Here is a 23,920-nt window from a genome sequence, read left to right on the forward strand (position 1 = left end):
TTACTTTCCCAGGAAAGTTGTGGACTACAACTTCCAGAAACACAGGAGAATTCTCAAGTGAAGGAACAGGGTCAGTCACTGTACCTGCAACCAAATAAATAATCTGGCAACATGGAGGTTTTATTAAAAACTGAAATTGACATTTTCTAATGACACCCATGACATCTAGGACACATCTAACCCTGCAATACTACGATTTAATAATCCAAACCTGCACTATTCATCTGCAGGCTTGGCGTACCACACAAACTCATAATTTAACTCAAATTCAAAAATACTTCATTGATCGCAAAGTGAAATTAAATGTCATAACTCATATTAATTGGAGAAAATGATTAGAATTATCTTTAAATCACTTCATATTCATGAATAGTACCATTTACAGAACATTTAAACATTTTGCTAACAAAACAAAAAGCTTGATTGAAACTGTTTTCTTAACTACCATTTTCATCATATGTAAATGTATTTAGGTCTTGCAACACTGCAGTTTCTGGAAGTCAACTCTCCAACCTGCAACTGTACGTAAACTTTCTAAGACAGTCAGAAAATGCAGCAATCCACCAAGCTCCATCGAAGCCTTGAGGGCATACGTCTTAACCCTGTTAATGCTCACACTGCTGTAAATGTCCTCTCTGTTGGATTTAATTCTAACCACGTTACGAAATTTGCTGACAGCACAACAGCTATTGATCCTGTGAGAGAGGTAAAGCAGAGCAGTGAACCCACCGCTGAGGATCAGATAGTCAGATAGATAGTCTTTTAATCAACTGGAAGTTCGGAACTCTTTGTTCTTCACCACTCATCATTGGTTAGAGTAAAGGACAGATTAATTTGTCTGCAACCATAACTTCAGAAGTAAACATCATAGCCTCTGGCTACATAACAGCCTCAGATCCAGCTGCAGACTAGTGAAGGCAGATATTTAGGGGAGATTTCACTCTATATTTTTTATTTATTTATTTATTTTTTTTTACATATTTTATACATATAAGCATATTGGAACTCATTCTCCCACTCCAAAATAATGTACCGCCTAAGGATTTGATTTGTGATCTGAAATTGTCTTCAGACTATTCCTAATCCCAATCCCAACAAGAATAATCTTAGTCTTATTCTTGTGGCTAAACTAAGAACAAGACTAAATTTAATTAATCTAAAAGTGAAATGTTTCAATGTGATGTTTGATTGTCTGAAAAAAAGTTTGGTAAACATTTTTTTAAAGAATAAGAAAATACATTTGTTTTTACAATTGTTTAATGTGGTTAAACCAATGGGTCCTTGTTCCATAAGGTTTCGCAACTATATAAATTTGAATGAGTTGAGGTCCAGATTGTGACAGCATAAACTCTCCACTGGTCACTCTAAGACCACCCAACTTATCTGCACTCTGCCATTAAAAGGTGTAAGCAAACTCAAGACAGACAGCTTCAATAAGCTTCTGCTTCCACCGATCAGTCAGCAAAAATAAGCAGAAATTGTACTGCAGAAGATTACAGGCCGGAGTACCCTTAGACAGTGAGCTGATGTGTAACGTTTTTCCTCTTTCTTAGACATTTTTTGTGGCACTAGAGGCCTTTACTCACAGTAATCAGAAAATGTACAGAAAGAAAGGAGAAGACGTCTAACAAAAGTCCTAATGTCTGGTTGGTTGTGTCAAGCTCAAGGAATTATTACAACAACACAAAACAAGCTTCAGGACAGTATCTTGACAAAAAGTTTGATGTTAGAAAGAAAACAGCAACAGCAAAACCACTGTTCCTGGACAGTGGATAGATATTAGGATTAGGGGTGCACAATCAGCAGTATTCCGCATTACTAAGATGCAAAACATACTTTCTTTTGTGATGACTCTGCATCTTCTTTTTCCAAGTTTAAGGATTAACTCTCCTTTTCAGAATTTAATTTCAGTCCTCCATGGGTACTACTAGACCTCAAACATTTGAACAACATAACAAAGAAGATTTATTTATTTATTAAAACAGCACCATTAAGTTTATTTTAATGGTGTTTATTTTATGTTTTCTTTATATTAGTTAATAAAGAAAACAAAAAAAATGCAGCCTATGAAAAACATGACTGAGGCAGATTATTTTTTTATCAGAGAATAGGTCAAGATCTCAGTTTGACTTAGTTTCAAGGATCCAGCCTGTCGAGGCGAGTAAATCTTCATCAGCACAAACATCATAGGGTAGATTGATATACACCGTCATTCAGCCATTTACTAGCATTCTTATGCTGTCTTTTTGTAGGTTATTAGGTTATATGTTTACATATTTCCATGGCAACACAGGAAGTCAACATTAACACTGTTTGCATGTTTTGTAACCTAAGCTTTTCCTTTGTACACTGGTGTTGCACATTCACAAATCTAAGACATTATTTTATTATAGTGCTGCTCTTTCTTTAACGAATAAAGGTTTGTGACGTAGATCATGTGACTGGGAGAAGGAAGGAGAAGTGGTAATGCTGGAAATAATCTTAGAAGGTTCATAGTCTTGTGATTTACTCTACCAGGCCTACCAGGACAATGTGGTAAAATTAGTTGTAATTTACATAAATACAATTCCACTGTACTACTTTGGAAACAAAAAGATAAAACATATTCACTGTTACAATGTGTTTCGTGGTTTCGACGAATGTCAGAAAGTTGACGTGAAATTAAACAGAAGTAAGAAGTGTGGACTCCCTGCGACGAGAGCAGTCACACCTTTGTCTGCACAGCAAACATAAAAAAATGTAAAACAAGTGAGCACACCGTTTCAGAAGACCATCTAACAATATAACAAAGGGGCTTTATTTATTTATTCATTAATACAGCACCATTAATATTTATTTCGTAGCAGTATCATTCCACATATCTGATAAAGAGAGCAATGAAAATGCAGCCTATCAAAGACATAGCGGAGGCTGACAGGACAACCACAATTACACTTCCAGCTGCGATGACCAGACCTCCGAGCCCCGCTCCCACAATGATCTGAGCCAGCTGGACCATGCAGGTGAGCGCCGCACAGTCCATGCCGGTGCCTCGAGGGCTTTTGTTGCCGCCTTGTAGCTTTGGTTGTTCCTGGAAGAACAGCAGGTAGTAATACTGACGATTAGTGGGAAGAAAGAGTCTTGGCAAAATAGAAATATCTGACTTTATCTGAAACAAGAACTGTGTGTGACAAAAAAGAGTGAGTGGTGAGCAGCTTTAGTCCTGGACATGATAAGGGCAACAACTCAAACAGCTCCATATCTTTAACTCCTCCTCACCTCAAAAAAAACTTGCTTTTTAGATTTTAATACATTGCTCAAATAAGCAAAATTATTTGATGTCTTATCACACAAGGATGCAGCTCTGGCTTCAGCTTTGTGCAATTATCATCGGAGCAACACAACAAAACCAACAGGGCCACATGATTTAAATATTAAAATATAATCCTAATGCCAAAGGCTTTGAGCCACTTTCACATATCTTTGAATTGGTATTAATCATTTACATTTATACCCATTGACTTGCCAAAAACAGGACTAACACAGGCATAGGGAGATTTTTTCTAATAACCTAAATAAGGCTTCAATTAAAAAAAGATACTGCAATAAAAAAATGATCATGCATGAATTCTCATGATACTAATATTATTAAATCAATGCTGTTTTTTCCTTATTGTTATAATTATTCCCATCCTTATGCATGCACACAACTAAAAACAAAATAAAAACCAAACACACCGAATGCAAATATCTAACATATGATTTGCAAAAACACTAAGTTTAAAAATCCCAAACAAAAGAAAAATCTGTTTTTAAACCCCAAATTAATAAAACTATGACTGTATGAGCAATAGTTTTCATTCAAAGTGATTTTTAATCAAATGGAAAAAAATATCTTTTTTTTCTTTGCTGCATTAACTATTTAGATGTTGTTTTTTTTTAAAATAAATACTAACGTTGCTTAGTTTGTATATTATTCATAATTATGTGCTTACTTGTGTATTACAACAAACGCACTCCAGCCTTCATTCATAAATATTCCTGCTAAGTGGCTTGTTTTAAAAGTAATTTTAGGATTGGTTCACAAGAATACAGCAACTGATCTGTGGTTGATTCTATGTTTTTATGTCTCTACTCTAAACACATCTTTCTATACAAAAAAAAAATAAAGACTACTAAATGCTGTATTTGCTAAAGAAGTGGGATGTGCTGTAGTGAGCAATTTAACTCAACTCAACTCAATTCAAGGGTATTTCATCAAGGACAGAACAGTAAACGATGCTGCACGATGAAAACAAAGCAACCACTGTTTCATACGAAGGTTTTCTAAGCACAGACTAATTTTCAAACCCAGTCGTTGATTGGATCTGTTTTTTCAAAAGACTGTCCATTTCTAATGTCACTTATAAATAGAACCGACAAGCTCGCGATTGGTGGAAACTAAAAAAGGGGATAAACACAGACAGACTTACTGTGGACTTCCTGAATTACATGACAGAATCTCGGATTTAAGCATAAAATATTTTGTCTTCTATGTACCTCCTCCTCACGCTGATACTCTGCAATTAAGTTGAATGGGATGGTGTAGAGCGTGCTGGACATGACGCCAAACACGCTGCAGAGGATGAGCGTGGCGATGACATCCGGGAAGAGGCCAATTAGGCTGGTTCCCATGCCGAACACAAAGTAGCCCATGAAGTATAAACCTTTGAGGCCGATGTATGGAAGCAGGAAGCGCTGCACGTCTGAAAAAAAAAAACAAACAAAACAAAACAAAAAAAAACACACGACCAAATGCGTCACAAATGGCTACTAGTAATTAGAAAACAGCAAAGGCAAGTGAGGTGTGTTGTTTCCAGGGAATTGGTGGATTATGTGATAACTACTTTGACTTTTATAGTCCACATAATGCAGCCACCTAACTCTGTTTGCTGCAAAACAACATATTTTTTATTGTTTCCAGACGTAGCTTCATTATATGGTAATTTGCCTTTAGATCAAGGACATTATCTCCCTCTGCTTTTGGAGTTGTTATTTTACACAAGGGTCTTTCCTTGCTCAGACCTACTTTTTGTTTCAAGTATGGCCCAGCTTGGCTCTGAGGTGATCGGTGCAGAGCCTGCTAATGAGAAGCAGCAGCCTGGAAACTCTGATTGCCCACTGCCATCTGACTGAGTTCGTGACCTCCACTGACTCTCACGTGTCCGGACGTTAATAGATGGCAATTTCTATAACGATGATGGAGAATGAGAAACAAACTTTGCCACAGAGACACCTGGCGCATCCACTTACACGAGTAGAGCGCAGAAGACACTGCATTAATACACAATCCCCAGCAGCCGACTTCTACACCTCTCTCATATGTGGCGTACGCTGTAGAGTTGTGTTCCGCATAAGGATTTCCTTTGTAAACAATCTGCAAAAAAAAAAAAAAAAAAGGGAGAGCAGAGTAGTGTGATCAGGAATGAGAGTGTTAAAAAGTCTTAACAACACACAGCTTTATTTAAAATTCCCAACTTCTGTAATAAATGCCAACGATCTGCAATATATGATGTTAACTGATGACTGGGGTGGGTTGAATTTTCAGCTTGATTGACTCTGGCCAACATCAGGTGGTCAGAAATTCAGAAACAAAACCTGGTTCTGAACACTGAACAACACTCTTCTGTGTGAAAGTTGTTTCTGGGGAGAGAAGAATCAATGAGCTATTTTTAGCATCTAAAAATAGTGAACTTAGAGAATCCACAAAAACTTGAGAGGCTTTCCAGAAAGAAATCGTATTTTATTAGGTTGAGTGAACAATAGAGGCTAAATATTATTGAATCAGAAATATTAGAATCATATTTGGAAACCTCAGAATTAAAGTAAATATCCACATTTTCAAGGGATTAGACGCTGAATCTGATGACTGTGCTTGTGTCTTATATAAGATCCTCATTTTATTTTATTTCAACTTGTTAATAAAACATTTCAACAACAGTAGAGCACACATTTTTTGCATCTTCTGTCGATCTGAAAATATTATGAAACATGATATTAATTAAATATTTTCCTGTTTTTATGTTTGTCAGAGAATGCAAACCAGTCCTTTTGCCACCATCTGCCCCCTCACGGAAATACATATTAATGAGCTGAAACAGATCAAAATGTTTCAACGCTGTGTTCTTTTTTCTCCTCATAAATTTGTTGCTCTCACTTTGCCACCTTGCCTTCATATGACTGATTATTTGTAGCTTATTTTTAATTAACATAGTGATTGCACAGTGGCAAAGTGTGAGGGCCATCAGCATATTAAGAGAAAGCCGTAAGGGGGAGTCTAGATAAATAAATAATAATAATAATAATAATAATAATAATAATAATAATAATAATAATAATAATAATAATAATAATAATAATAATAATAATAATAATAATAATAATAATAATACAAGTTTATAATTTAATTTCAATACCATTTGTATAATTAAATAAATCCACCTATCAGATGTCATTATCCTTGAACAATGCATCACCAGTTACTCTAATATTAATACGCAAGCCGTGCAAGTAAATCAGTGTACCCAAAGGAAACAATCACTGTGGAACACAACACAGAGTGGTCAGAGATGAAATATTTTGATGTACATTTTGGTATTACTGTCAACAACACCACATTATAGCTTTCAAATCTTTTTCTTTTAGTGTTGGAAGTTTATCGGAATGAGTTACCCACACATCATTACATTTCTAAATGACTAGAAGTCCTAAGACATTGGGTGGTGAATTACTAACGACAGGGACAAATAACTTACAAAACATCCACAAGGCTGTAAGATGAGTTGTGCTCAAACATGTAATTTACTTTTTTTTTTTTTTTTCTGATTGCGTGACCATTATTTGGAGCTTTATTTGTCATTTTATGTGCTAAATCACACATACTGTTCAGCTGAGCACCTTGTGTTCATACTGAACATACAGGGAGCAGACCGGTTCGGGGGAGAAGCTGTCAGTCTGAATATAATAGTCTGTCACTGTGGACTCTCCTGTAATCTCAGTTGTTGCAGGGAAAGGTTTGGAAAAGTACCAGGAGAAAAATGAGACAGATGCGGGCTGAGATCATTGACTCCATCACCCAACGATCAATCTTATCTAGGAACTGTTTGCTAAGTACGTTGCCATATGTACGTGTGTTTCACCCTTTCAGGCCAAAGGGGTTTAATGTTCCACATTTTCACATTTTCTCCATCACATTTATTTTTTTTTTTTTATGTTTTCATTTGCCGGTTCTATTTATGTTCTCACTCCCACCTCATCGCATATGGATACACGATGAAGGCCCCTGGCCTCATTCTTCAGTTTGATAGACTGAAACAGAATTTCATTAACATCTTAATTAGACTATAAAAGATCTCCATGAAATGTTTTTACCAAGCTGATTCTCCGGCTGCGGGATTTGCCACGAGGTAACCTAGCAGAAGGAATAAAAGCTGTTTGCAGAGAGAAATGTCCTGCTTTGGTTGTTTTGCAGGGTCCTACATCAGCCCGTTGGTCAGCAGCCAGAGTGGTGCCCTTTGTGCTAAAGGGAGAGTTCACGTTTTCTGAAGTGAGGTTCTATAGTAGATATTTCTCCTCTCAGAGGAGATAACTTGCTTGTCTGAAAGCAGTAAAGATCGAAGTGGACTTGGAGGAACTCCAAATTAAAATCGGTCACAGCAGACTATGGGTTTTTATGAACCTTTAAACTACTCTCATGTTTGTAGGTGGTTATTTGCACAGGAAGTGGAAATAGCCGATAACCTGTCACCAGTTGTCTTCCTGGGTGAAACTCATACTGAGAATTGAACATATGTAAAGGATTTAAAGCAAACAACAGACAGAAAGGTATTTGAGGGTAAAAATCAATTACAGCAATTGCATATTCAGTCGGACACATTATCCATTAGTAGATGGACTCCTGAAGTGGAAGATGCTCCAGGAGACGGTTATGAAACCAAAGATTGGGATGTGCTGTGAATCCGTATGATGAGGACATAGAGATGATGACTCAGTGCCTAACATATTCCCTCCACTTCCGTCTAGATGTGGTGAATCTGTATGCTGTTATCCACCCACAGTCTTTTTGGTCTGGTGCTAGATGAACAATCTACATCTATACTTTTTAAGTTGTTTTATTCTCACACAGGACAATTTGCTTGTATAAAAATGATTATAAACTGAATCTCCCCAATGTATGAATAGTTTTTGATTTATCTGTGCATAAAGAAAGTGGTTCCTTTTGAATAAAAGGGATGTTTTTTGTCAGAATATTGCATAAAATGCCTTATGGTTGAAAAATAATTACATATTTTATAATTTTTTTGTATAAAATGAGTCATTTCATCACAATTCTTTTCCCTTTGCGACCATTATTTTATAAAAAAAATAAAAAACAATATATTAAGAGTTTAGATTTTATTTCTCCAAAATTGCTATTATTTATCAAATTCCAAGAATGAAAGCACAAATCATACCCAAACTAATCATTACCTGTCCCATGAAATCAGTAAAGAAGAGCATGTTGCAGAGAAAAGCCGCCCATCCCAGCAAGTGACTGATGCACAGGCAGCGGTAGTGGTTTGGCATGTGGATTATAGCTTTCATCAGGGACCTGAATGTCATCTTCTTCTGCTCCTGCGGAAGCAAAGATCCAGGATCAATTTGAAGCCTTGCAGTCACATTTGACTAATTGTTGTTCTAGTAAGATTTCAAAGATTCGACAGCTAAGAAAGCATTCAGAGAGGAAAAGACTTTTTAGCGGAATCAACGTCAAGTTAAGATATACAAAGGTGTCACATGTTGGGTCAGAAGGGACTGTGCTGGTTCGCATCAAATACAGCTGTAAAAACAAGTTGAATATCAATAACATTAAATCTACTGACAGGAAAGAGGGATGTTGTAGATTTGTTCTTAAAATGTAATGTAAATTTGGGAGGCGTCAAGCGCGAGTTGTCTTCTTCACCTCAAATCAAAATAACAATCCGGTCAAGATATCCATGCTGCCCTAGCCTACCATCAAGCAGAAGGTGATTCTGCAAAAATAACAGACACTTTTGATGTGAATAAATGACTGACTCATTCTGTGTGTCACATGAAGATGTTTCATCTTATACAAAATACTGCAGGTTTCAGATAAAAACAATGAATAAGAGATTTGGAAAATGATAGTTTCTCAACTTTCACCTGCTCTTCATCTTTTAAAAATATTAATAACAAGTAGGTATGAAATCAGCTTTAAATTATGTAAACACGCTTTCAGGAATACAAAGTTGAAAGTGTTAGTCTGCTTTCTCAGTTTTAAATCACAGCTTGGGAATTGTGCCCAAACTTCTGAAGCTCATTCGATTTGAATGCATAAAAGGCAGAAAAGACCAAACAATGTGAATATAAAAAAATAGAACTCATTTGTCATGACCTTAATGGATAAATGCGTCATTTATGCATAAATGAAGGTATGATGCAGGAATGATGCTGCAAAAAAGAAAAAAAAAGACTGACAAAAATCTGTTTGTATATACGCAATGGTTCACATCTATTGTAATTTTCTTGCATTGTTGCAGTGTGTAGATGTGTGATTAAAGCAATAGAGAGGGGATGCTGGAGTTTTTGATTGTTTGCTCTTCACAATGAATCCTCGTGAAGATTCACAATTAATCTTCATTGTGAAGAAAACTGCTTCTTAGAATATCAAAGATAACTGGCCATGCCAACAACAACTAAAAAAACAAAACAATCCAAACTCCAATGTCTATTCAAACTGCTTTAAAAGTAAACTCATAATGATGGATTTAGCTGGAACCCACAGATCACGCACCTTGTTTGGCTGCTTGGAACTGGATGTCACTGCGTTAGCTTCTCCCAGAGCTGAGAAGGATCGCGGCCTTTCGCCCAAAGCTGAGTAGGATCTTGGCCTGACGTCTGAAACAGATGTGGGGGCCGCGGTGGAGCTGGGCTCCTTACTGAGTGCTCCGTAGCCGTTGCTTTGGGAGCCCAGTAAGCGGAGGGCACTGGGAGAAGAGCAGTCAGACACTGAGGGGTCCTTGCACAGAGGTTGTTCTGGGATGCTAAACAGGTGCACGGTGAGGAAGAAGCCCCAGGTGAGAGCCGAGAAGAAGTAGATGACTTGGTACTCGGAGCCCAACAGACGACCGAGAACAGAGTGGCCCCAGTCCATAGCTCCCACCAGGTAGCCACAAGCTCCGCCCAGTCCTGAAAAACACAGGGGCAGAAATAAGAAAAGTTGATGATTCTGGCGTGAGCCCGGGGAAGTGAGGCAACAAAACATTTCAAGGTGCTACAGCACTAGCACAGACGCAAGCACTCATGTTAGTGAGGATAGACTCATATTAGTGGCATCAACCAGAGAGACGTCTCCTTCTCACTACGGCATAAAAATCATGATGAGTGCCTCTTCAGCTAAGAAGAAAAACATGTTTAATCCTTGTGTTTTATTCTGATGCCTTTAAGTCGGCGTTATCTCAAGCATTTCACAAAAACAATTCCTTATTCTAAGTCTTTTATATCTGACTTTTGAATGTAGTTCACTGCTTTTATTGTGATATTTTATTAGAAGGTTTTCTTTATACTCCACATTGCTGCAGGCTTAGTTTTAAATGTTAACAGCACTTTATAATTACTGTATGTGTAATAGCATTTGTATCTGTCCATCTCTTCTGGTTGGTAGTGAGCACCGTACCGAGGCCCAGTGTTCTTCTGTCGGTCCAGATGCAGTGCAGATCGGGAGGCTGCCTGATCTGCAGGACCATGTTTGTTAAACCTGCCCTGAACATATTTGTTGTCTCGAAGATCAGGCCATGTAAGTCTACGTAAAGTGAAACTGTGAATGGCTCATTAAGTCAGTTCAGGTTCCTTTGATTGCTCTATCATTACCTGGATAATACAAACAAACGAGCGCCGTCTTCCAGGAATGCGTGTCGATTCACTTTTACAACACACATAAACACTAATCAAAGGAATGCTTCTTCATAATTTATACTGTGCAGCCTTCACCTTAAGCTGTGTTAAGAAATGAATTCATATTTTTTGTGAGCATTCTCTCAGAAGCACGTTTGATCTTCTGAATCCCTGTTGGGATACCTCGTTCTTTCATCCACAAATTTGTTAGCAACTGTTAGACCAGCAAACAAAACTGACTCATAAACTCAGCAGGTTGTACTGCTGGACTGAGCAGGATGCTTTGGGGTAGGAAAAGGCCTTAAATCCCTTACTCTTATGATCTACTTCTTTTAAACTAGTGTCTTTATTTCCTGCAACTGCAAAACAAAGCAACTGTATGGTTTTAATGATTCAGGTCAAAAGCATTATAGTATCCAACGCTGTGCCGGTAGGAGGCGACAAGGTCAAGGATAATGACATTAGAAAGAAAACAAAAAACAAAAACAAAAAAAAGACACACACAACCATATGTAAAGGCTAGAAGAATAGGAAAACCACAGTAGGACACTTTTCCATTGCTACCATTTACCTTTTCATTGCCAGACTTAAAATCCTTGAGTTAGAATTTAGACCTTAGAGATTCTCTATTTAAGGAGACAGATGGAAAAACACAAAAGTTGCACTACTGTTGCAGTTTTTAGCTCCAAACAAATGACATTAAGGGGATGAAAGTTTATTGTTAAAAAAAAAGAATCTATATTTTTTTATTCCACACACACTGTCATCTTTGGAAAATGTTTGTCAAAGTCTCGTCCAATCCAAAACTGTATTTGGATGTGAACAATGGGTATGTGGGTCCATTCACACATTCACTAATCTGCATCCCCATTTCATAACCAAATGTTGCCATTTCATCAGATTTTCTGTTATTTCTTACCATTAAATAAAGCGCTGTGTGTCAGCTGTTTTCTATAATGAAGTGTTCTCATAAGTTATGGAGACAGCTGATCATAAAATGATAAAAACTGTCAAACTTTGTGAGGAAGCAAAAAGAAAAAAAAGAAAAAAAGAAAAACCTGTTGGGTAGATATTACATAGGCTGTTGTCACATTTTCACACATATCATAGTTACAAAACATCTTGTGTGGCAGGTGACTCATTTTTATAGGTAAAAAATAGTATAAAAAACTGTACGTATGGATCGGAAAACAAGGGCATTCTGGTTTCTGTCTGAATGCAGCTGCCGGAAAGCAAATGAGACACAAAGTCAATAATGAGGCAGCAAATGAGACACAAAGTCAATAATGAGGCAGCAAATGAGAACCCTCAGGAATATGAATTTTTTATCCATTTTAGCTGATAACTGATTAACACTGATAACTAAAGGCTGCAGTGACTCAGCTGAAAATACACCTTAATGTCACTTCAGTCCTAACACTTCCATTATTAACTCTTCCCAATGTCTTTCCTGTAGAAACAAACCAAGAAGGAACAAAAAGGTCTGAGGCAGCAACCTTAACGAGCATTTCAGAACAAAGCAGCTGACATTTTATGGTAACAAGAGTTAAACAGGAAGCTTCTATAACCGTGTAATTAGCCGCTGAGCTCTGAAGTCAACACCTTTCTTGTTTTCTTAATGTATGCTGCCTTACCGAAGGAACATTTATGTAATGTTTACTTCAGTAGAAAGGAAAACACTTCACATACCTGCACTATGCACAGAGTGAGTTATGTAACAAATGTGTTCTGATTGGCCGTCTGATTCAAATGACTGCTTTTAAAAACTTTGAAGTGCAGTCTTCTCCAGCCAGTCCAAACGTAATGAGGCCATTTTTCTACATTTAAAAAACAGGCAGGTTTAGTATTAATCACTTCAGGTCTAAGGCTTTCGTTTCTTCTGCTAGACTGGATGATTGATCTCCTCTCAACTTCATGATCTCTGTTTATGTTCTGGATCGTTGACTAAAGTTTAGAGACTTTTTTTTTTCCTTTCAGCAGAAGCTGGGAGCTTTTTGTCCCCTGAGAATATTGGGGCCCCTGATGAAACTGGAAAAGTTAGAAAGAGCAGCATATGAAAGAGGAAATATTTCATAGAGCCCACAAGAAATTCTATACGTATCAAAAAGCAATTGCGTAGAAGCGGAAAAGCAATAAAAAATGGTTGCAGCAAGACTGATTGAAAACGTGATCAAACGACTCACATATCCATAAAGAAGAAAAAAACATCTAAAGGCAACTTCAGGAAAAAAAAAAGAATAGACATAATAACATTGTGAAGGAATTTTTTTTTTTTTTGGCAAGGGATCTTCAGTCAGGTAATATCCATTATGTTTTTTCTCAATTCAAAGCTCCTCTCATATCCTGAGTGCTCTCTCAAAATATACAGTCTGAGAGATGAGACTGTCATACGGGGATTCAGTCCTCTTTTGGGTCATTTAACACAACATAACTTATAAAGCCACAGCATAAAAAAAGTGATCAAAGCATTGAAACAGTGGCTCTGTGGTCAGTACACTGTGTTCTGTGAGCAATCCTCAGAAATTCAACAGATAAAAAAAAACAAAAAAAAAAACACTGAAATATAAAACTACGGGTCATCATCGATAAGAGCTCCAGAGAATACACCTACACTTTACATAAATGGGTTTTATTTTTCAATAAAAGTATTTGAAATTTGAACTGAGATGTTAAAAACTGTCCTTTAGGACTTCGTTTTGCTACAGATCTCACAAAACATCAACCAACCCTGAAGCAATAAAGTTTGGGAAAAATAACTCTGCTGTTCTTAAACTTTTGCCTGTGGCAGTACATGCTGCTGTTTGTCAGTAAAGGTCATAAGGCCACAAATATTTCAAAGTAACACCAGCAATCAAATCCCAGTGTTTTCATTAGCTGTTCCATTTGAGGGATTTGTTAGACTCATTTAACTCAGGAAAAAAAAAATCCAGTTTGTTTTCAATGTTGAGCTTAAATGAAAATTCTGGTACAATACCAGAATTTTCAAAATATTCACCTCATAATTCCCCAAATTTTCTTTTAGCCCATGATGCTGCATATTTGTCTAAACTGTGTATTGCTGTGCACATCTTTGTGATATTGTACTTAATGTAACCAGAGAAGAAGCCTGTGTTTCTTGGGCCTTGATGTGGCCCACTTCAGCTGTCTAAGCTCCCACTCATGTTTAATTAGACGCACCTGTTTCCAATTACAGCCCATCCCTCTGAGTGTGTTTAGCTAATGTGTTCTACCCCTCTGTCAGCTTCCTTCTTCCTCTGGTTGTCATTGTGTTTTTAAGAGACGGTCTGTTACTTCCTAGGTAACTAACCTTTTGTGACTAATAATAGTGACTGAACTGGGTACAAAATGATCGCTCTCAGCTCGCTTTACTCCAGCTTTGCAGTAATTCCCAAATTTCTTTAAGTTTGTTTTACACTGTACCCTAAAATATCAGTGATCAATCAATTTGCCAAATTTGAGCACCGTCATATTCGTGCTTCTGAACTGAACTTCTGTTATGTGTTGGGGATCTGTTGACACCCAAACTGTCTGTTTTGATTTCTGTTGTTGCTAGGACTCCATCTATAAATTTTTATTAAAAAATGGCTGCCTACTCCAGCACAGGCGCGCCATTCTAATAAAAGCAAGGATGGGATGAGGGAAAAATAAATGAATAAACAAATCAAAACAAAACAGAGAGGCTCACAATTTTTGCCCTTTCTTCCTAAAGCCTCACATTCCAGCAGTAGCACGGTGGGGTCTCGAGAGTCATGTGCCTGGCCTGTGTTTCTCTCAGCCCAGACCCATGACTGCAGCACATGATGAGCTCAGAGCCGGATTACTTCCTGACTCGCATGCTCAACGCCAGCCGGTGCTTGCTGGCAGCTGATTGCTCCGCTGACGCTCACACCAAACACATCACCTCACCCCACAGCCACCCCTCTGGTCTTTGCTTCATCTTGTTTCACTTTTACGCAGGTTTTTGAAGGTCTCACTCGGGAAGTATTTTTGATGTTGTGGTGCTTTGCAGATTTATGTGAAATGGCAAAATGTGTTGTGTCTCTGGGACGTATTTTGAGGATGAGTCATGCCGTTTGCTGCGTATTTGTCTTACTTCAACCAAAGTGATTTGCTGTTCAGAAAAACTGAACTAAAATGTGACAGAGTTTGGATCAGAATATATCTTAGTGTTTGTTACAACATGGCACTGTCATGATCTGTGGGTTTTGGTGAGGTGAAGAAAGACGCCGGCAGGCCAGGATGAAGTGAAGATGATGATTTAATGACAATAATCCACGGGACAGCACAACAAACACACGACGGCACAGGGAAACTGGCTGGTTACACACGACGAGGATCCGACCAGAGACAAAGACAACAAAGAAACGAGACACAGCTGGGAACAATCAACAGATCAGACAGAGACTCACAGGGGAACAGGCTAATAAACACAGAAAAACCTCAAAATAAATACACAGAAAACACAGATCACAACAGGCGGGTAGCAGGAGGATTATTTTATGATTTAGTTCAATCTAAACACAGGACAAAATGCAAGAGAAAACCTAAAGTGTTGAGGACAGAGAGAAGTTCCTCTTCCAGCAGCACAACCAACCTTAACATACAGCCACAGCTACATTGACAGAATGGTCTAGTCAAAGCCTAGGGCTAAATCCACCAACAAATCTGTGGCAAGATTTCTTTTCAATCTCACTGAGTTTGAACTATTTTGCAGTGATGGGTGGAAGCAGATCTCTTGATCTCTTAGATATGCAAAACTGGCAACTGTACCAGTGGTGAAGGGGTATTATCAAGGATTTGTGTGGAAAATGAAATTTTCCAAACACTCTTCAGATGTATATATATTTTTTCCCCAGATTCTTTTCACCTCATAATTCCTCAGATTTTCTTTTAGCCCATGATGTAAAATCCTTTGAACTGACATTTAACTTTGGAATTGTAGCATTTTAAAAATGAAGAAAGACTCAAGGATATTCACACTTTTGCAAATGACTGTCATAAAAATAACTTAAGGTACTTTTTTTCTCGTGTTCTGGACTTCTAATTTCATAGCCCACTGGGGTTTCCACACTTCACCAAATCACCACTATAATATTTACCACATTTAAAGCAAAGGTTACAAGTTTAATTTCAGCTGGAAATGTGCCCCTAAACTTGCTGCACAGTGTAATGAAGTGAGGTTAAATTAAATGTCACTGGCCCCCCATCCTACTGTCAGAAATTGAAGAATATAGCTCGGAGTAATTTTCTTAAAATTTGAGTTTGTAATTTAAAGGTCTAAGATTGTCAAATCACAGATGTATTTCCTCCAATAAAATTGTAAAACCTCTTTTTCTCTTCAAATGTGTTCCCAAGTAGCCTAAAGTGATAAGTGAAAGCATCCAGGATGCGACAGTGGTGGATGCAACTGCAACTCGAGTTACCTCAGATTCTGCACAATTGATGGGACTGAAAGTCTCTAGAGAAAAAGCAAGACATCTGGAAATAAGTGAAAATCTGCAGGAAGCCCACTTATACCTGCCACATGACAGCTCACGATGTTCGACATGTTTCCGAGAACCATCACAGCGAGTGTGTGTCTACCTGAAACGATGCGTACTTTTCTCTACCTGACAGCAGAAAGCAGGAAACTACTCATTCAAGCCCATCATTTTCACGACCTGAGAGAAATGTGCAGATAGAGATTCACAAAGAATCAAACCAAAACATGCGTCTGTGTGACTGTGTGGAGGACACGCTACAAAGAGCTTCAAAAGGCTTTCTGTAACAACCATGAACATTTTGTCTGCAACGAGAAGTCGTGGCTGGTTTTCACAAATAATGCAAACGCAAAGAAGACTTTAACTCTTGTGCGTGCGAGGACTGAGGCAAACGTGGAGGACTGAGGCAAATGATACAAGTTTTACGTGTGTGGGGTCGGTTGGACCTCATTTGTAAACACAAGGGTTAACTCTCACCGTGTCATTTCAGCAATGCATTCTGCTGATTTCTTACTATAGTATTTAGTAACAATCACTTGAGTTCAGAAAACTGTGAAAAAAAAAGCAAGAGGTGAAATGATTTGTAGAACACAGTTTATATTCAGAGTGTGCATGGGCCCACAAACTGAGTTAAATTGAAACTGAGTAAAGTTACAACCTGTAAAAAGTTATCGCTTTCTGACTTGGGCTTGTAATCTGTTTGTTTATGTTCTACTTGATGTGTTGATTTGCTTATTGTTTGGTTTTCTTGACTTCTTTGTTACAACTGAAGTTGCAATATGATAGTGTTGTGTTATCAACACTTCTGTTTCCCATTACTTAATCAACTGACCTGTTTCTTACTCAATAATCACTTATTTAAGTCTTTGCAGGGTTGTTTTTTTACAGGTCATTACTATACTGGCCAGGGCAGATTTACCTTATAGGAGCCATATCCTCATCATTCCATAATTGACTCAGAAGGGTTTGACATTTTCCAATAAGGATTAAAACTTACTACATGCCTGAAAGGTAAAACTAGTTAGTAAATGTTTTACATATTCTGATGGCCATCCCTAACAGCAACAGAAACCCCCAGGGTTCTCACTCAGACATCCCAGCGAACTTTTTATATGTTGAAGATACATAGAATCAGCATGCAAGTGGCTCAACAATCTCTTCGTTAAACTTGGTGTATATTAGAATAGAATAGAAATATCCTGTATTGCCTCCACAGTTGGGAAATTCAGATGCAATAGGAGCGTCGGAGTATAACGAATGTTTGTTGATGTTTATTAGAAGTCTAAATATACATGTGCTTATGCCAGTTCACATGCTTCTCAGAAACAACATAGAAAAACGTAAAACAAAGTGAATCTGCACGTAAAACACTCCTAAAGGCAGAGATGGTCTGAGAAAGCAATAAGCAGAATCACATTTATGGACACTAAATAGAGGGGGAAGCTTCTGATGCTCCCTTGTCAAGACTATTTCAGCCATTACTGCAACTGTCAAGATTTAAAATATGAGCAACACGCATGATCTTCCCCCACTTTATTAAAGCAAAAAGTTCGGATCCTTTCATTTCCCACCAGTCAGAGTAGCAACAACCTCTTGGATTAACCTTGAAGAATTTTTGATAACGACGTTAAATGGGCCAAAAAAGTGGCGATATTGTCATTTAGCGAAAACTGTAATTTATCAAATGCCCCTTTAATGACTTTTGTCATTTGTTGCTGCTCATGAAATCAGCTAAAAAGCTCAGCCACAGCTTGACATTCCATTTCTGTGTTTACATTTTAGCTCCATTTGTTAAACAAAATTGTCATTCGTCACTGCTGCTCTGCCCATTCACAGCAGAAATCAAAAGCGAGTTCTCCTGAATCACTATCACGAATGCTCACACAGCCCAAATAGCCAACAGAGTTCAGGAGGCTAAAATAACCCAAGAACATCTCGCAGAACAAGCTAGAACAAGCAAATGTTGCAAAAATACTTCCTCGGAAACAGAATAGATCAGGTTAATATGCCCAAAGGAAGCTGTGAGGGACACAATAAGACAAAAAACTGCATGTGGGATACCTGTGAACAGAGCGTGGTAGTGCAGACCTCTCTCCTTGTCTGAATGTGAGCACACATCAAACAGGTAGGCCTTGATAGGGCCGTCGATAAAATCAGCGGCGAAGTCAAACAGCACGACCCCGAACATCACCACGACGATGGCCCAGATGCTCTTCAGTGACCTGTCACTGACCAGCGCTGCAAGAAACAAGAAAACAGATCAACAGTCACACATTAGCACAACCATATCATAACACCGAACTACAAATGAGGTCTACAAAAGTGCAACTTTTGTTTAAGTGCAATCATATAAATGACATTTAAAAAACAAAATAAATAAACTGCAGAGAACTTTTATTCGGTCCCAGTCATTCTTACATTATTTGTTGACCTTGCTGACCTGATCCCTCATTTGAAGACGTGTATAAGGGTAAAAATTGAGGTTGCCCTTAGTTTGATAGTCACGTAAATAGATTGGTGAAATTCCTTAACCATCAGCTTAAAGATCTGTCTAAAGTTAAGCCTTTTAGTTCCACGTGCGAATTGGAAACTGTCATTCATCCATTTACAACCTTCCGCTTGGATTATTTAACTCTCTGTTACTAGGCTTTGGCCTTGGCGCTCTGTCACGCCTGCAAATGGTACAAACAGCTGAGGCCCGATTTCTAACTTTCTAATATTCTTCTAAAGATGAAGAAAATATGAATGTATTAGGATTACTCCAGTACTGCTTTCATTGCATTGGCTTCCAATTCAACTTAGAGTCTATTTTAAAATCCTGTTTCTGGTTTTTAAATCTCTAAATGTCTGTATAATTTACTTGCTACGCAAGTAAATTATAAATATTGCTTGAATATTTGATCAGTTACTAACAAATTCATAAAGCCAAAGTAACAATCTCAATCATTTGAGAGTTTTTGGGTTATGCACACATCATCAGTGATTATTGTCATGTAATCTTTACTTTTCTTGAACACCAATGGGGTTCTAATCAATAGTATTAGACAGTTCCTTTAAACTCCCAATATCAGGGTTTAAAACGAGGACATAATTTCAACACAAACAGCACCAGTGACCATAAAACACACATTATTTGCTTATTATCATATAACAAAGAACAACAAAGACTGTCTTAAGTTATTTTCTGCTTGTCTGCGACTCCACTGCAACTCCTGCTGCTCTTGGTAAACTGCTTTGGTCATTGTTGAGTAAGGACCGCCTGCGGTGAGGAATTTTAGTACGGTTTCAAAGATCCACCCACAGAGCTGCCAAGATTCATCTTCTCTGCTTATGACGAAGAAAATGCATGAATTCTTTCTATTTTTGTAAACTTGATGCATCTTGTCTTTAAAGACACCTGCTGACTGAAAATACTAGTTAAAATGCCATGAGTGAAAGCAGGAAGCATTTTTATTCTTGCATATTCTGCTGTGAAGATAAGTGGAAGATAAGTGGAAAAATAAAAGCTTAAAACAAAAGGAAAAAAATAATGCAAGGAAGTGGAGCAACGTGTGTTCACCTCAACCCAATAACAACTTAGCAGTGGCAGCTATCCCAGCCTCTTGTCACACTTTTATTTGTATTTACTTCATGCTAGATAAAGATGCAACAACTTATCTCATGTTCACTCCTACATCTCAGTTGGCTGTGGTTTCATATTATTGTTGCATTTCCCATGAAATATTACAAATTAATCACTCTTTGATTTGGAAGAAGTATCACAGCTCTTCAAAAATTAACATTTCATCAAATAAATAAATAAATTATGCTCGCGGTTCAGCAACCTAATTTTAAAAAGTAAACTTGTATAATATTACACATATTTTAAACTTTAAAAAAGTTTGTACGGAAACAATTTTAGATAATTTATATAAAAATATAACAATCGTTACGGACAAGATCATTCTGTCTCTAAGGATTATGAGAATATATCAAAAGAAAATCTAATAGCCTCTAGTTTAAATCTCCTGTCAGTCTGGAAATACATTGTCAGATCCAGTCTGATCAGGACACTTTTAGAATGAAAATAGATTTTTAAACTATCGTTTGAGATTTTTGAAACCTTCATTCTGTTTTTTAAAAAAAAAGCAAACAAAAACAAGAATAATATTCTTAATGTCTTTGGCATTTGGATGGGATTAGAGTTGGACAAGCATAACATTTCATTTTGAGAATAACTAAAAAAACAAAAAACAAAACGTGGACTGAATTATTCTGCACTCTTAAAAAAACACTGCTTGTGAATCTCGTCTCTCATTCTTGTGGACAAACACATTTGAACGAAAGCAGAACAGGAGACCCATGGAAAGAGAAGCTATAACCCCACATTCACTTTAAGAGTGAATGTGGGGTTACAGCTGACCAGAGCTCAGTGTTAACACCGACATGTCTTAAATAGCATCATTGGTGCTTCACAAATTCATTTATTTGCTATTTATTTAGAGAGTGTGTCTTTTTAGGGCAGCATCTGAATAAGGTCCGTCACCGTGGGAACTGCTGCATGGAAAATGGGACGTAAACTGCGTTAGAGAGGAATGTTCGGTGAAGAGACATAAATGTTGCACTGAGACGTAGTTACCAATCTCTAACTTTCCTAATTCAATGAAAGCTTTAAGAGTTAAATTGATTTGTTCGTCTTTGCTTTTTGCTGCCAATCAACTTTTCCACCTCCCTGTAGCTTCTTTCTAAGCTTTGCTCAGAGCCTTTGAAGCAAAAAAAAAAAAAAAGAGAGAAAATCTGGGGTTTCGAGATTGCTTTGAGTGGATACAACACAAGAAGAAAAAAAAAACACTGAGACTGAAGCTTGGACCTTGTTGCGTATTAAAGCAAAAGAACACTAAGAGTGTCTGAAAGGCAACAATTACAGCCTACTTTTATTACCTTGTCAGAAAAAAAAAGTGAATAGCAGTTTCTTCTTGCTTAATCAAACAAGAATTAGGTGAAAGACATCAACAAGATTTGGACCTGTGATAATTAAACTGAGTTCTGTCCCTGACCTTTCTGTTCTACATAAAAGGCAACATTAAGTCCATTAAGACCTGAAAAGAAGTGCACTGCAACAGAAATGACAAACCAGAATATTTTCTTTATTCTAATCAAAGTGGGAAAGAAATGCTGACAATTATGAAGGCATTTTCTATAATGCAGATTTGATGAGCTTACCCAAACATAAGAAAAAAAGGTCATTCAAGGACAGAGAGAGAAAAAAAAAACTGAAGACTTTTATCAAAGGAAACAAACTCATAACTATTTCCAATAAAATATTACTAGTTCTATTACTACAAGCGTTTTTCATACATTTTCTATTCTATTTGTGTTTAATTAAAAACAAATTGGTCTTGGATATATCTTTTGAAAGATTTATCAGGGTTTTAATATGTATTTTTCAATGGGTGGGGGTCATTTTACCCACAGATGTCAGACTTTGTTCGTTTCATACCACACAATGTTAAGGAAAACTATTTAGGATTAAAATCAAGTGACACTTGAGGATTTTATGCATTTCTGTCACCATCATATTTAAACAATACATAAAAATAAATTGACACTTTTTGTATACAGGCATGAACGAGTTTGTTCTTGGACATGAACTGAAAACGGGAAGGGATGTAAATGGGAATGCACGAGTATAACACTAGAGCAGAAATAGGTAAAAGGGCAAATTGACTCTGAGTCCTTTTAAACCACTGAAGTGATTTCTCTCTGGTGCTGGGACAATGTTTGAACGTTACAGTGCAGCCCTTTCTGATCTTGTGGGAGGAATAAAGCAGAGCTGTCACAGAAAAAAAACAGTGACATTCTCAGTAAAACAGTTTCTGTAGACAGCCTTTCGAGAAAATGCAATTTATCCTCCTTTTCTATAAAATTAAGGTCACCAGTTATGTGTGGAGATCTTCTCGTGATCCTGCCTGGAGCCTCGCTGATTCCCAGAAAACCTTTTTGGTTTTACCCCTTCACATGACATTATATTTTCTCATCATACATCAGTTCCAGGGGACACCAGCTCAGCTCCTATAGCTTCAGTCACAATTTTAAAACAGGAGAGTCTTGGGGTCTTTTGCTCAAATATTTAAGTCAGCAAAATGTTTTTTTTTGTTTGTTTTTTTCCCTCAAAAGGTCAATAGTTAGAAGAAAAAGCCTAGAAAAAAAAAGAGATATAATTGACAGATGTGTGCAAAAATAACCAACTGTTATAGTGAATGTTGATGTTCCCAGTGAAGAAAAGTAAGAAAAACTTACTTTTCTTCACGTGTCGTTATATTAGTTTGGATTAGTACTGCTTTGTTCCACTTTTTTAAAATAATGTATCAGTTTCTGTGTAAATGAATATCTTCAAATTTTCTATGGAAGGAAATAACCATCAGCACGGCAATAAAGAACGTTTTCTCAGGTGTTTCAACATCATATGATCGTCTATGTTCTGTTTTTGTTTTGATGCTGCAAAGTCGGACTTTCCAAGTTTCCAACAAGAAATACTTCAGGATGCCCGTTCATGTTTGCCCCAGGGTTGGCATTACTTTGTTGCACATATGAAATGTAAAAGTTGCAGATAATAATAACTCATTAATACTTCTTACATTTCGAGTCAGATTAAACTAATGACAGTGATGAGCTCCTAATTGCTCCACGAGCACTTAAACAAATAAAACCGAGAGAAATGCATTGTTATTGGCTTTAACTAACAGGTAGCATTAAAGGAAAATAACTAATTCCAACGCTCAATTGTGGAGTAATGTCATTAAAAGCTCCACCTTAACTCTGGGAAAAAAAATCAAATGCACCAGACATCACGACCTCTCACCTGAAATGAAAGCATCTCCATTGAGGAACATGCTTATCCCTATCAGCATCATGATGCCAAGGACCAGGATGTAGGGCCTCCGCCGCCCCCAAGGGGAGCGACAGTAGTCGCTGGCCGAGCCGATAACAGGTTGCAGTAGGAACCCCAGGATGGGGCTGATCAACCACACGAGGCTGTACAGACTGCGGGGAAGGCCCACGCTCAGCAGCACCGGAGTCACAAAGGCCGCCTCGACAGCATAGCAAAACTCCCGACCAAACATCACGAGGCTGTGCAGGATGAGGCGACCTCGGGAGCGTCTGGGGGGCTCCACGATCCCAAACACAGCGCTCTCTCCGCTGGTCATGTAGTCCTCTTTGGAGCCAGGGTAGTCTGTGGTGTACTGCTGCAAAGATGTGGTGACGTGTTTGCCCGGTTCCGGGAGCTTGCAGGGTTGGGGCCTTGCAGGCTGGTCCTCTGATAACATGGTCATTGTGGAGAGCAGTCACACAGATGTAGGAACACAAGTGAAGAAGACAAAGAAGAATCGTTGTTAAAGGTGATCAAAGAAAAGGCAAAAGTCCAGGTCCTTGCTCTGGTGCTTGGCTAATCCTCCTCTCTATTGCATAGCTGAGCAATAAGTCCAAGATCCAGTTAGCATGACTTAACAAGTGGAAGGCTGTTCTGTTGACTGAGGGCAGGAAAGCGG

The 23,920-nt window shown here is 37.7% G+C and overlaps 1 protein-coding gene across 1 annotated transcript; it reads right to left on the minus strand.

Annotated features, from left to right (window-relative positions):
- Nucleotides 1-1,323: 1,323 nt before the first annotated feature.
- Nucleotides 1,324-23,913, minus strand: slc45a2 (solute carrier family 45 member 2). Its single transcript, XM_007558874.2, has 7 exons — nt 23,233-23,913; nt 18,453-18,629; nt 9,812-10,206; nt 8,488-8,631; nt 5,272-5,395; nt 4,519-4,724; nt 1,324-3,070 (listed from the first exon to the last, which is right to left on the minus strand). The coding sequence occupies exons 1-7, from the start codon at nt 23,702-23,704 to the stop codon at nt 2,849-2,851; spliced, it is 1,740 nt and encodes a 579-aa protein (XP_007558936.1). The 5' UTR covers nt 23,705-23,913; the 3' UTR covers nt 1,324-2,848.
- Between the last annotated feature and the right edge of the window lie 7 nt (nt 23,914-23,920).

Source organism: Poecilia formosa, unplaced genomic scaffold (assembly GCF_000485575.1).
Source record: "Poecilia formosa unplaced genomic scaffold, Poecilia_formosa-5.1.2 Scaffold100, whole genome shotgun sequence".
In the NCBI taxonomy this organism is placed as follows: Eukaryota; Metazoa; Chordata; class Actinopteri; order Cyprinodontiformes; family Poeciliidae; genus Poecilia; species Poecilia formosa.

Bases quoted from the DNA above. Each gene is read 5' to 3' on its own strand.
- slc45a2 (XM_007558874.2), bottom strand. From the start codon at position 23,704: ATGACCATGTTATCAGAGGACCAGCCTGCAAGGCCCCAACCCTGCAAG. The intron at 10,207-18,452 runs GTATCCCACATG...TGTGTTTTTCAG, and splicing joins CTACCACGCTCTGTTCACAG to GACTGGGCGGAGCTTGTGGC. The intron at 4,725-5,271 runs GTAAGTGGATGC...TTTTTTTTTCAG, and splicing joins GTCTTCTGCGCTCTACTCGT to ACGTGCAGCGCTTCCTGCTT.